The sequence below is a fragment of the Lytechinus pictus genome, chromosome 2 (genome assembly GCF_037042905.1).
Source record: "Lytechinus pictus isolate F3 Inbred chromosome 2, Lp3.0, whole genome shotgun sequence".
NCBI classification, from domain to species: Eukaryota; Metazoa; Echinodermata; class Echinoidea; order Temnopleuroida; family Toxopneustidae; genus Lytechinus; species Lytechinus pictus.
In genome coordinates this window covers 62572282-62586082 of record NC_087246.1, presented here as the reverse complement: position 1 = coordinate 62586082, position 13801 = coordinate 62572282, and the positions used below count along the sequence as shown (strand labels likewise).

Below are 13801 nucleotides of genomic sequence, written 5' to 3'. Positions count from 1 at the left end.
TTTGTAGTGTTGACAACAATAATTTTCAATATTTATTATTCATTATCATGTTTATGTACCATCAAATGAGTAGGGGAAAGAAAAGTAGGTATCTCAATCGACCCATGTGACACTTTACTTTGACACTCAGTGTTAACCATAAAAAATACTGAAATAAAATCACTTTCCTATGCACACCTCACAAACGGTGGACATTAGTATATATTTGGTGTTTTCAAAACTAACCAAATCACAAAAGAACATTACAGAGGAAACCATTTCCTCCAAATATTGAATGAAAAAAAAGAAAAAGAAATGTAATACATGTCAGGTTTACAAGAGCTCTACATGATGATTTGAAAAAAGGGTTAAATTTACAAGTAATCAAAAGGTATTCACAGAAAATAAGGGAAGTCTATATTCCCCTGACAAGTTTTCTTACTGTAGCTATAAATTACATTTGCTGTATACTATAGCACTGGTAGTCTGCTGCCCTCGCTTGCTTTTAATTTGCCATTGGTAGCAATTAATAAAATGCATATACTACAGAATGCAGCATCACTAACAATTCAAACTATAAGAAAGTCTCGCCCTACAAACAGTGCAGTGCTCGTAATTTCCAATATCCATCTAAATTTCACATCTCATATCCATTATAAACAACCTAGGAATGGGCCAACAGTATAAATAAAATGACAGAAACTACCAAAAATTCACATCTTGCTTTGGGATTTTACTAGCAACAGTCAAGGTTTTTTAGTCTCTTTAGTGAAGGGATAAAATAAAAATTTTCTCTATGTATTATCTCTGTCTATGAAATATACGAGTATTTAATTTCTCTCATGCTAAATAAAAAGAAAATGTTTCTATCTTCCCATTAAATGGGCACTGTCTTGAAATCCTGCATAATAAAACATAGGGGACACACTGATAATCACAGTACTGTATCACAAATATAATTATAAAAAAGGGATTCCAAAGTAATGGAAACTCATATTCAATTCCAGAGTACATTCACCTTTTATCATCTGGGTTAACTTCTATACATTGTGGTCCACTTTTGTAGCTAGGAAGAACACAATTTTGAATTTTCATTTTATTTTTCTAAGACAATTCTGAAGTAGAGAAAATGATACATTCAAGCTACATTCATCATTTTTCAGAATCTGATTAAGCAGCTATACAATGTGGTCCATGTTTGTGTTACTAGGAAGAAAGGTGGATCTATCATTTTTTTGCATCTCAATATTTTTTTTATCCAAGCCAGAATATAATCAGTGAATACTGACAACAAAAAAACAAAGAGGTAATAATTCAAGCTCACCATGTTATACAGAATTTCTTAAAAGAAATTCCACTTATAAAAATCCTACAAGAATGCCAAAAATAGTAGACTACACAGTAGACTATACAGTAGTGCTAAAAAGTTAGTAAACCCCACCACAAAATGCATTCCTTCATACTGAGTGTTGAATGTGGACAACACTACAATGTCGGGCAAGCTCAGAGAAACAAACTTTATTGAATGTAGTATTTTATCACCTAACAGTCTATAACATGGCAGAACTTGAACACTTTTAAATATGTTCATTTTCTGGTGAGGTTCACTATTTTTAGCACCACTGTTTAGTATCAGGCAAAGGTTCCTCTAACAAAAGCATTGAGAAATGATCATCCTCCCACCCCCACCAATCCCGAAATAAATTAGCAGGAATTTATAACATTTCGCTACAGTGTGTAAAGTTATTTATGCACTCAAACAAACTGGAAACCTGTAATGCTTAATAAATCCATCAATGCGTGAAGGGTAGGTTTGTTATTTTTTCTAAAGATTAATTGTAAACTTTATTTTTATTTTTTTTTTAACTGAAGTGTTTTCAGTTAAGAGTATCAGGTTGCATTTTTTTTAAAGAAGTTTTTGGAGACAGGCAACAATAAATATGACCCTCTCTCCACTAAAAAAATGCAACATAAAACAAGGACTGCTAAAAAAAAAAAGAAGAAAAAAAAAAAAGATGAATGATGAATAGTAGATCGCTTATAAGATATCACACCTAGGAGAGAACTCATTATTAAAGTTTCAAATCAAAGGCAGTTTTATAACCCATTCTTGTAGAAACGTTCAAAGCTTCTTGAAATGCAAATGAGGAATTCTCATTGAAATGAACTGCACTGACAAAAATATCAACCTCACGAATGGCAGAATCTTGAGATCTCCTCTTTGAAATAGTTTGAAATGGTTTAGAGTTCAGCCCTCACACAAGGTGAAATTTCTCTTTGAAATAGTTGTAGACATCTTTTAGAGTATATTAGAGAATACTGAAAATCTCAAACCATAAGCAGACATGTTTAAATTAAACCAACAAAAAAGAAGAAAAAGTGGTACAAAATATACAATCTTAGATTTCTACAAAATTCAGTTCATCTGTACATGTCCCCAAAATGATGGTTTGATTCATAAATACATAGTATAATAAAAATCTCACAATGACACATATACCCGACTGGCTGCGTAACAAATGGAGATTTGTCCTCCATATGAGGAAGTATACACCACATTAAATCAAACCAAGTTAACTTTTTTTTTTTTTGGGGGGGGGGGGGGTTTAAACGGTTAACATAGCCTGAAAAAAAATAGCATGTAATGGCTCATGAAAAATCTCTAACATTATCGCTTAATAGATTTGTACCGAATTTTAGCGAGGTTTCACAATTTTTAGCATTAATGATCTAAAAAAATGTGATGGAATTCACTTGTTTAAATAAACTGTATTCATTCCAGTCACAATAGCAGCTTCTGTAATGAAATTCTATAATGACCACCTATGTAGAACACTGTAACAAAATGAATTTTCTTAGGGGTTATAATAAATTTTCAACAGGAGAAGATTAATATGTATAAAAATGCCACTGTAAAAGGCAGGAGTGTAGCTAAGTTTGTGAAAATAAGTTACCATAATAAAAATCAATAGCTTCCTTCTTTGTCTAACCACAAACAAAAGCCCCGGCCTTCCAAAAATAGGCCACTATCAAGCTCTATGCATTATTAAAACAAAATCTATGAATTGGGAATAACCATCTGCAGACTTTCCAAGTTGAGCTAAATACATCTTTCACATGGAATGCCATCAATTTATAAAACCAACACATATTTTGCATGATTATTTCCCCCTGGTCCATGACAACATCTCTGTCAGGCAAAAAAATTGATGATTATTATTATTTTCGGGTGCTACTTTTCACAAGCTTTTTGGGCAAATCTGCAAAATTGGGGAAGCTTTAACGCTACAATGAATGAAGATTTTCCATGGCTCTTTTGAGCACTTAGGGGTTGAAATTGCCCGGAGCCCCCGTGCAATTCTTCCCTGCTGTCAATACTGTTATGCTCCAGACTGACTAATGTCATTTCCAATAACATACCATCAATCAGTCTGGAGTCAGTTTCGTTGGTGTTACTGCTGTATTACACTGGCTTGAGAAACTCTTCATAGAAAAGAAGCGACAGGGTGCTGTCTTTTCTCGACACAGTAATGACATTAGAATCCTTCTCTAATACAGACAAGCATTGATAGTGAATAAGATATGTTGTGTAGTCTATTGTCCGCAAGGAAACTATAAGAATCCCTGAAGTTATCATAATTTCAAATGTAAACTGTAATAAATGTAGCAAATTTTGGCTGGTGAGATCAAATGTAGCCCTGGAAAGTTTTTTTTATCAATATGTTGCTCGACTTGAATAGACATATTGTGCAATCATGGACAAAAGATGGTGTTCATATCACAAGTTGTCATAAGAGGTACTCTTACAATGGCAACCAAAGAGGTCTACAGCTCCCCAAGAGCAATTCTACTTTCAGCAATCCTATTCATTTATCTGTTTCTAGATATGGACCCTGTACAGAGCCTATGTATTCAGTCATCAACAGATTAACCCATTGGCAACTGAAACCCAGTGGTTCCTGTTCAAAGGCCACATAAGCTATAGAACTCAGTAGCCATACCCCTAGCCCACTTTCCCTTTACTCTTCCACTCAGTGCAAGGTTATCAAAACTACTCCTCCCTACAACACAACCCATGAAGATCTGGTAAATTGGCACTTGGTATAAACTGGAGTTGTCTATTCCAAGTTTGCCTACAAAACATTTGGTCTACCGGTAATTGTCACTTTAGTCCATTTACCATATCGTCTAATTTCAAGTTAGGGTACATGTATTATACCCTTTTTGTCTGATATTCACTAGCTTTAACACCACTAATTCTATATGCTTAGATGAACAGTGTATGAATCCAATTTTCATTTCACTAAGTGCAAAATAATTTGTAGACATGGTGGAAATAAGACAATGTGGGCATTAGACTAAATGACAATTAGACCAAGAATGATGAAACCAAATGAGTTCAGCACATAAGGTATCAGGACTATTTGAAAAGAAGACAAATGCTTCTAGACCATATGTAATGGATATAGACCGAGTATCTGCTGCCATCCCCTTACATCAATCCCAACTTTTTGTGATCTGTCTGAGCAAATACCTATATCAACATCACTGTAATATATATTGGTATATTATAAAAGATTCTTAGACTGAAAGTTTGAACGGTTACTGAACTTTCGCCAATTTGTTGCAGGTTTTTTTTAAACCATTGTAAGCTTGACATTCGGTACTCAATATTTGGTATGAAGTCAGTACCCACACTACATTCAGACATACAAACATACGAACAAGTCATATAAAAAAAAAAGAACAGATTTCCATTTTCTGTATCGAGGAAATTCATGATAAAATACAACCCAAACTTTATATCATAACTTAAAACTTGCCTCAAAATTTTCATTAAAATCATACAACAAAGTTAAAGGCCTCACAGCCTGTCAATGAAATAGTATAAAATCAGTCATGCCCATTTTAAATGCTACTATACAAGGCAATTACAGCTTGCCATGGGCATCATTGATTTCAATGAAAACTGCCACCAATCGACAACTTTTACATTGTTTTATCTCCTATCCTTTTCATTCTAAAATATAACTTGTTAATTTCTTACACACCATATACATTGAAAAAGGAAGGGACAAACTTGATTCCTATCTCGACACAGACTATTCACATTCAAAATCACCAAATCATTTGCTTGGGTTTTGTAGTTGCTCTACAAGTGCATGTAACCCACTTGCTACTCTACTCTACTTTTAGAGAAAAATATTGGTAATGCCCTCTTGCTATAAACTCAAGAGAAACAATGTAGAGAGCGCTGTCCTTGTCAATGCTTGTTGTTCTCTTGTGTCAAAATCAGGAATCCCAGAATATAACCCAGGCCAGGCTGTTTGGCATGGCAGATCAAACAACTCTCAAAGACACAAAAATGTAAACTGTATTCTTCAAGGATTCTTGATCTAAATTTAAGTGTTTTCTTTGCAAAAGCAAGGAAGGGTGTACAATGATGGAAACAATTGTGAAGTGGTGTAGCCAAAAGAATGGATCTTTTAAAATTTCAGCGTGGAACAAATGTTGGGAAGGGATCGTGATGGGAATGGAGGACCTCATCTTCTATAACCATAATGCTGATCGTGCAACAGAGATACTAGGGTAAGAGAACCATCCTTACATTTTCCCGTAGAAAACATAGCAATAACAGGAGCTGTCAAAATGAGCTCCAAAACAAGACATAAGTATCAGTGTTGACCCACAACCTAGCACCATCTTGCCTCCTCCCCCTCCCTCCCCAACACCTTCTCTATGTTTTGGTTAAACCACTGTCCAGAGGATACTGCATCTATGGTGCTACTGCTGCTGCTGGGCTGGGGTTGGGTATCGGTGAGACAGTCTGGGCTGTGGGTGTCGGAATCAAGGGGGCTCCAGGGATGGTGCCGGACGGCCGTGCTTTCGTGTCGATCGCTGTATGGAGGGGGGGGGGGAGAGGATGGGATAAGTTTATAGACACTTTAAAGAAAATAGAAAACATTGTAAATAATAAAGATTTTATACTCTAAATACTAGCTAATACTTATTGAAACTGTAACATTTTGAACCTCCTTTTACCATGGTATCATTAACGTCTTATATTGAAATTAAATTTAAAAACATATATATATATTTGCACCATGTAATAATTCATGATTGTTTATTCAGCAGACAGAGGTCCAATAAAATATAAAGAGCATTTATTAATTTCCTCTCTTTGCAGACTTCCGATATGAAGTCTATACTTCGTGAATCCAGAAATTAAACAATACATACATCACTCTTTCCAGAGTTCTCCATCATACAGAAGGTGGCTTTAGATTCGCAACCCAACTCCTGTGAAACGGTATGTTGCTATGCGACTTGCGTTACTCTCTTTACTCATGTTACATACGCAAACTCACTTTAGATTTTGTGAAGACGTAATTTTCGACAATAGCATCCTAAATTCAGGTGTGCAAGAAAAAAATTGTAATGTGCAGGAATTTTCTTAACATACAGTTTGCTAATTTTTTTAGATGACATAGCACAACCAGTCAGTGTGTCATAGATTTAAGAGAATGGTAAATTGTTTTTATTCACTTGGTTAAGAAGCTGTAGGTCTACATCTCAACTCATTTGGTCTACTATCAACTTGTTCCAATTGCTGTTTGGTCAGTAGGGGAGATCGGGGTTAGTTGTAACGCGGGGTAAGTTGAAACATTGTAATTTTTCTTTAACGCCTTGAAATAAATTTATGCAATACTGCCCTCAATTTATTGCTATTATCAACAGTCATCCACCATATTACAGACAACACATGTGCAACAAGCCTGGTGAAGTTAGAAAGGAATTTTTGTTTTTTCACCTTCTGAGTAATTTTTTTCTCTTTCAGAAATTTTGTATTATCTAGATCAAGTTGGCCTGTTTGGGGGTATAATGGACACTTGTACCAAGCTACAAAATAAGGTTATTAATATGCCATGGTGAACTCCCTTTTTTGTGCTATAAGCTTATAAATGTCAAATGGGCCTCTTGGGTTAGTTAGAACAAAATTGACGGGGCTAGTTGGAACATGTTCCATATTACCCCAAACATAATTATGAATAAAAACATTGGATATGAGAAAAAAATATATCAAATATTTCACACTCTTCTGAACATGTATTGTATACCATGCTTGTTTTGTTTCTCAGTTAGGTCTGAGTGTGCATTTAAGACCTATTGTAGGCCCCTAATGCAATATTAACCCTATCAAACTGGGGAGGGGTCAATTTGAGCCCCCCCCCCCCTCGACAAATTTCGTCACTACGCCGTCGCGCGAATTATTTTGACCCCACCGCTCGCTGACTTTTTACTTTCAAGTCTTGCGCATCTTTTGAGACCAAATTTGCAATGCCTGGGAGCGCGGTTTCGAAATTACGCAACATTTTGTATGTGCGTGTCGGACCCAAAATTGCTCAAAAACGTGATTCCATGTACAAGGTCAATGCAAATTGTGTTTTTCAACCAAAAATCATAAATATATGATTATTTTTACTTTTGTTGGTTCAAATGGATTTATTTTATGCTATTTATGAATTCAAAAGAGTCCCCGACAAAGTAAATCGTAAAAAACAATAAAAAACAAAGAAATACAAATTTAAAAATACATAAGAATTTCTATTTTTTGCAAATTTTTGTGGATATTTGTTATAAAGGTAAAAATTGATACTCTCACCAAAAATTAGCATTCTACTAGCTTAATAAATAGAGTTAAAGGCAAAACATACCCAAAAAAACGTCAAAATTTAGGGCAAATTTCATGTTTATTTGCATAATTAAAAAAATATAAACAATTACTTTTTGTCATGTAAATTTGATGCAGAAGTACATGAAATTGCTGATACACTTAGTAATTGCATGTAAAGTCAAATGCACAAAAATAAGAGGAATTCTACTAAACAGTCGGCTTGCGTTAGTGGCTGTATAATAGAAAACATAAAGTTTAACAAATCCACTTTTAATATTTTGAACTTGAAAAAATAAAGCAAATAGGCTAAAACCATGTAATATTACGATTGTAAGTAGTTTTGGTATAATTCTTAATTGACCATGCAGTGTTCCAACTTACCCCATACCATGTTCCAACTTACCCCGATATGGAGTAAGTTGGAACGCTTGCGATGGTCTTGTTCAAGGTGAATGTTTTCAGTAACCATCAGAGTTTTAAAAATTTATGGGGTACATTTGAAGCCCTTAGATAAATGCTTCAAGCTGATATATTGATATTTTCTCAAATAAAATCTATTTGGATTTTACAGCCATTTTTGTCAAAAATGTTCCAACTAACCTCCGATCTCCCCTACACCACACTTGGCTATATCCCACTTTGTATTATTCTCATTAAGTCTAATTCGGTGGATTCACAATATGGTGCGCCATCTATCGGTTGCATCGAACATGCCAATTTCTAACTTTGGGGTCGACATCGCGTGCAGGTGCAGGAAGCACAAAGTGCTTCAAAAATGAATACAATATAGCAAGAATTCATTAAACGGTCTAAATTTTGCAAAGTAATTTGCAGGCAAATTTCTCTCGTACCTCCTGGACCCTAGTAAACAGCATATCCGGTCGAGCTGCATCGGCAAGCGCTGAATAATCTTATGCATGCATTCACTTTTGTACTAGCACGCGCAACAGATGTCGACTTTTTCCCATGATGCATTGCGAATTTTGTCCTGTCCGCTGCAACTAATAAATGGCGTGCCGTATTGTTAATCCATCAAATTCCCAGTTCATCCAATTTCCACTTCATTTACTTTAAAATGATTATTTCATTTCATCATTAAAGATTCATGCAGAAAAATGGTATTAGTCTAAGTGAATATTAGGCGAAAAGGGAGTAGCCACAAATTTAGACCAAATGGTTAGGAGGCGAACTGGTAATAAACAAAGTAGGATTAGACTATGTGAGATGAGACCAATCGCAAAGTAGACGAAGCAGGGCTAGACCAATCAGTAAGTTATCACTAAATTCACCCAGAACAATTGGGAGAAACAAGTAATGCAAAACAGATCGAGAGCTTGCACAAAGCAACACGTTTCGCAATATAAAATGTGTCACAGAAGTTGTATCACAATTCTAAAGCATCCTAATTATCTCTTGAATGAAAGAATTATTCAAGCAAGACTTAAGCTCTGATAATATTATATTAGCTTTAGAACATGGAAAAGCAAGCATGGAATGTGCATATCTAGCAATTTAAATTCATGTTACAAGATAGAGGTGGCATTCGGTGTTATTTCTATTGCACTGAAATCACATACACTGTATTGCAAATACATGAATGAATAATGAATTGGAATAATAAACCATGCAAATATTAACAAATTCATCGGAATAATGCTTGTTAGTATTGGTGCAGAATATATGAAATTAACAAAATGTTAGTGCTGCTTTGAACTAATTAACAAAATAATACCAAAGCCATGACTCATCTTTAGATGAATTTCAGTATTACAAATATGGAAGGGAATGGAAATAATAGCGTTTTGTTGGTTAATCACTTAGTTTTCCAGTACAAGATACCATGATGGTTTTCAACTCAGACAAAAATTGCAGTAACAAAATTATTATATGATTTCTTCATATCTGGTACTAAAGTTAATAAACATAATTAGTAATATTTCAATGGAAAAGCTTGAATGCAATTTAACTTGTTAATATTAAAGGCTTAATACAACCAATGACAAATGAGAAAAATAAAAGTAAAAAATTGAAATACATGAACAAGTACTAAATGCTGATGTTCATTAAGACATGCAAGAAACTGTTAATTTTTCAATTTTTACTTTATATATTCAATTATATTTTAGGGGGTCACAAATTATGTTTGAATTTAAAACATAACAGTATGCATTGGCATGGTCGGTAAATAAATTTTCTTTGGCTTTTCTTTGAATAAAGATATTTCTGGTGTAAAGATAATAAGCAGTGGTAGGCAATGAGACAATTTCTGGTTTGAAGATAATATGTGCAGTAAAATAGAAAGGAAAGTGGTGATTACATGAAGCTCGTCAGCACTGACAAGATGTCATTCTCTGATAGTTACTATAGCAACAGTCAGATACCAGTGCTTTTGAGCCAACCAAAACTAAGAATTTCACTGAATTTTTCAGAACTGACAATTTAGTCAGTGTTGAAAATTGTCACGAAACACCCCAGGTGGTCTGATTGTTCAACTTGTAATTAAAACAAAGAAAATATTTTCGAATGGTGAAATAAAAACATGTGGGGAATATCGAGGAGATAAAAGAGGGGGGGGGGAGAGGAATGAATGGGAATCTAGGCATGACTTTGTGTTTCAAAATGAATAAGTAATTTAAAGTTAGGCAAAACTTTAGAGAGAAACATGATGATTGATGCTGCACAGATTTTGTTTTTCTTCTACTTGTACCAAAAATGAAAAGAATGTGGAAATATGAAATGGCATACCAAATTAAATGTGATTAGTGCGAGTCAAGGCAGAAATCAATACCCAATGCTACAAAATTTCTTTTTCTGACATTGGCTATATCTTAACCCTTCGTATTCCTCTAAAATGCAATATCTCTGCTTTTTTTGTTTGCAATTCTATATTTGTTCTTATAAGTTACTTAAGCACTGTCTATCATTGGCTTTTCAAGAGATTTGACATCTGTAGAGCATACTAGCCATCAACAACAGTTCTCCCATTAATCATCCAGCAAAGATTCATAAACAGAAGTTATTTAATTATTATGGAAAATTTTCCTTTGTCTCGCGTAATAAAGTCCTTATCTCTCTACCCGTGCTCTAACCTTGGCCAAATCATGCAATGGAAAGTTTGAAATCTGAATTGTGGTACAATTTAATCAGCTGAGGACCAAAAATGCAGCTTTATGACAGGGATTTCTAAAACTTCGCACTATTAAAGTCTGGTGTCAACTGAAATCTCAAGATGACTGACTTCCTAAGGACCCTCACTGCACCTCTGCTTTGCTTGCTTGGGGATACATCTATCTGCACCCTGACATGGTCTATGGTGTTAATTGGTGAGATTTGTTGATGCAATCATGCCCAGGCAAATTTTAGAATTTTTGCTTAATTACTGGGTATAAGTTGGATGAATTGTACTGGCTCCCAAATATAAACAATAGGCTTTTATGGAATAAAGGCCTCTCCTTTACCTTTACGAGCAGATGCTGGAAGAGGGAGAATAAAGTGGGAAATTGGGTGGTGGTTAAGAAATTACTACAGACATACAAACAAACATACACACACACACACACACAAACGTATTGCCTGTCGAGGACCATTTCACACTTAGAAGCTAGAATATTTTATAAAAGAACACATTAAAACTTGCTTTTGTTTATCAACGAAAAATAAATATTTTTTTTAAATAAAAAAGTATTTTCTACCAGCTACAAGTACAATCTACTTTGGATGTTTTCTTCCCCATGTAACATATAATATGTAAAGTACTGAGCTCCAATGTCAAAATCCATTGTATGTACATGTAATGGGAAAATGTGCACTTAGCACCCCAAATAATGCAGGTAAATTCCATAGTCCTCAATTTTCTCTGGTATTTTCAAATGATCATGCATGATCCCAAACAGACAATACGAATAGTGCAAACTACATTATCTAAGGTGCTTGTCTCTACTGGAAGCATATAGAACCTCAAAGGATTCTTGAGGGGAACGTCTATATATATACATATAACATTCATACTATTAGCAGCCACATTACATGACTTGGATTACACTGCTTTGACATGCATATACCACACCGCTGATGCGGTTAAGTTTAGCCATGCTTGTATATACACCACAAAGTACAGTAATTCTTTGAACTGTCAGAGACCTTTAGCCTATCATTCTTTCATTATTGGTAAACAAAACTTTTTTCTACTCTTTGAATTTTCCAAATTTCAAAATATTCTTATCCAATTTGATAATTAGGACAATCAAATTACGAAGAAATCTTGTACCTTATATTCCAACCTATTCTATATTCTATTCTAAAACTAATGAATCAATTGGTAATTATGTAAGCCAACCCAGTATAATACTATATAGAACTGTATGAAAAGAACCCATCATATTGAAATAATTGGTATGAAATACAGAAGATATTAGAGAAAAAATATTATTCATAACAAACACCATCAGAAAAATCACCCTAAAAGCTGATGAGATTGCCATTATATTTCTAATCAAAGTGAATGTTACACTGCAAAAAAATCAATACAATGGATTCACAATTGACAATGTCCATATCAATGCACTTCAACCTGTCTAGTCACAATCTTGTAGAATTTGAGACAAATTCATGTCAACTATGGAAAGCCAGTAGCAGCATAATCAGTCATCTAAAAGCTGTTAAAATCTTGTATCTCAACATTAATAACGTTTTGAGAACACCTTATAAAGAACATCATTTTAGAATTATGTGGCAATGGTGGCAAACATTTATAGGAAAACAATCTCCTAATTCATGCAGAGAACACTGTAGAAGAAAATTGCCACTCATGTTTTTTCTGAGCTATCGTTAAAATTTTCAGATTTTGAGATAAAAGATCTTAACAGCCAAGCCACAATTGCTGTCCTTGAACTTGGTTGGTTGTTCTTCCAATACACTCAAGGTGAGCGCTAACTGGAGGTCCCTTACATCAGATCTAGACAGATGCACAGACAAACTTGTTCTCGCTGGCTTTCCATAGATGACACTGATTAAATCAAACTTTCTTTTTTAATGGGGCCAAGAATACTGCATCGCATCATACTAGTACATAGAGAAATTATAATGAATGAAAAAATAAATAGCAAAATTTTGATAAAAAGTTTTGAGAAGTTAGATATCAATGTTTCACTTGGCTGAGAAATTTTGGCCATTAATGTCCCATAAAGTTTGGTCTTGAATAGCCATCAGGGACACTGTCGATTGTAAACCCACTATTATGTGTAAAAGCAAAACAGGAATCAGGAATTTGTCGAGTTATTTCAAGATTATAGGTTGCAATTTTCGACACGAGCTCTGCCACTCTTCCCTACAATTCACCAAACCATTGTTAAGACTTACATGCGCTGCTTGAATTTGTGGCGCTAGTTGAGGTGTTGGGTTGCGTACTCATGACTGGTGGCATCGATCTGTTCTGTTCCTTCACAACTGGGTCTAATGAGGGAGGGGGTAGGAAGAGGATGTGGTTGCGGTTGAGGGGAATAACAATTTACAGATATGACATGTTGTACTGGAAGTCATAAAAAGGCTAGTTTGAAGATCAAAAATAAAATAAATTACTCGTAAAAAGTTTGAAGGGAAACACAAACACAGTGCCAAATATTACTATTCATCAACCAAACCACTCAAAATATGTTTCATACTGAAATTCTTTGTGCTTTTAAATATTTGCTAAATTGCAGAATGCAAATCAAACTTTCACCTATTTGCTCCTCTGCTTTCTCTTTTTCTTTCGAAAAAACCTTTTGTTTGGGTTGGGTTCCTATTCAAATACTAATGCTATGCTCAAATGCAAAAACGATATAAATGAAAATGAAAATGTGAGAACATGATCCTTGTCCTTACAAAAGTATGGGTGTTCCATGGCTTCCCTTGCAGTGTGTCTCTCCTGGTGGTCATAACGTAATAATTTGTCCAGGAAATCAAGAGCCTCTGGACTGACTAGATGCTGGTTTTCACTATGGACAAACCGTTCCCATCGTTTATGTGAATGCCTGTAGATTGGGATGAAAGATAAAGGGGGTAATATGAATAATGCCTTCGAGGTGGATCCTAAGCCTGCTTATCCCCAAAACCCAAAGAAAAAGGGGGGAAGAAAATATTATAATAAAATAATACTTAATCAGAAAC

At 34.6% G+C, this 13801-nt stretch overlaps 1 protein-coding gene across 3 annotated transcripts in view; it reads right to left on the bottom strand.

Moving 5' to 3' along the window:
- The window catches only part of LOC129253831 (casein kinase II subunit alpha-like), a 29730-nt gene continuing 15929 nt past the window's right edge, over positions 1-13801 (bottom strand). Inside the window, exons 8-11 of one of the 3 annotated variants that reach the window (XR_008583740.2) lie at positions 13517-13665; positions 13013-13105; positions 11035-11127; positions 1-5877 (exon numbers count right to left, since the gene is read on the bottom strand). Coding sequence is in view for 2 of the 3 variants with exons in the window: in XM_054892259.2 (XP_054748234.1) it covers positions 5756-5877; positions 11113-11127; positions 13013-13105; positions 13517-13665 (379 nt within the window). In the remaining variant the exon portion in view is untranslated. The remainder of the gene's footprint in view (positions 5878-11034; positions 11128-13012; positions 13106-13516; positions 13666-13801) is intronic. The other 2 variants (XM_054892259.2, XM_054892260.2) reach the window with 2 other exon arrangements.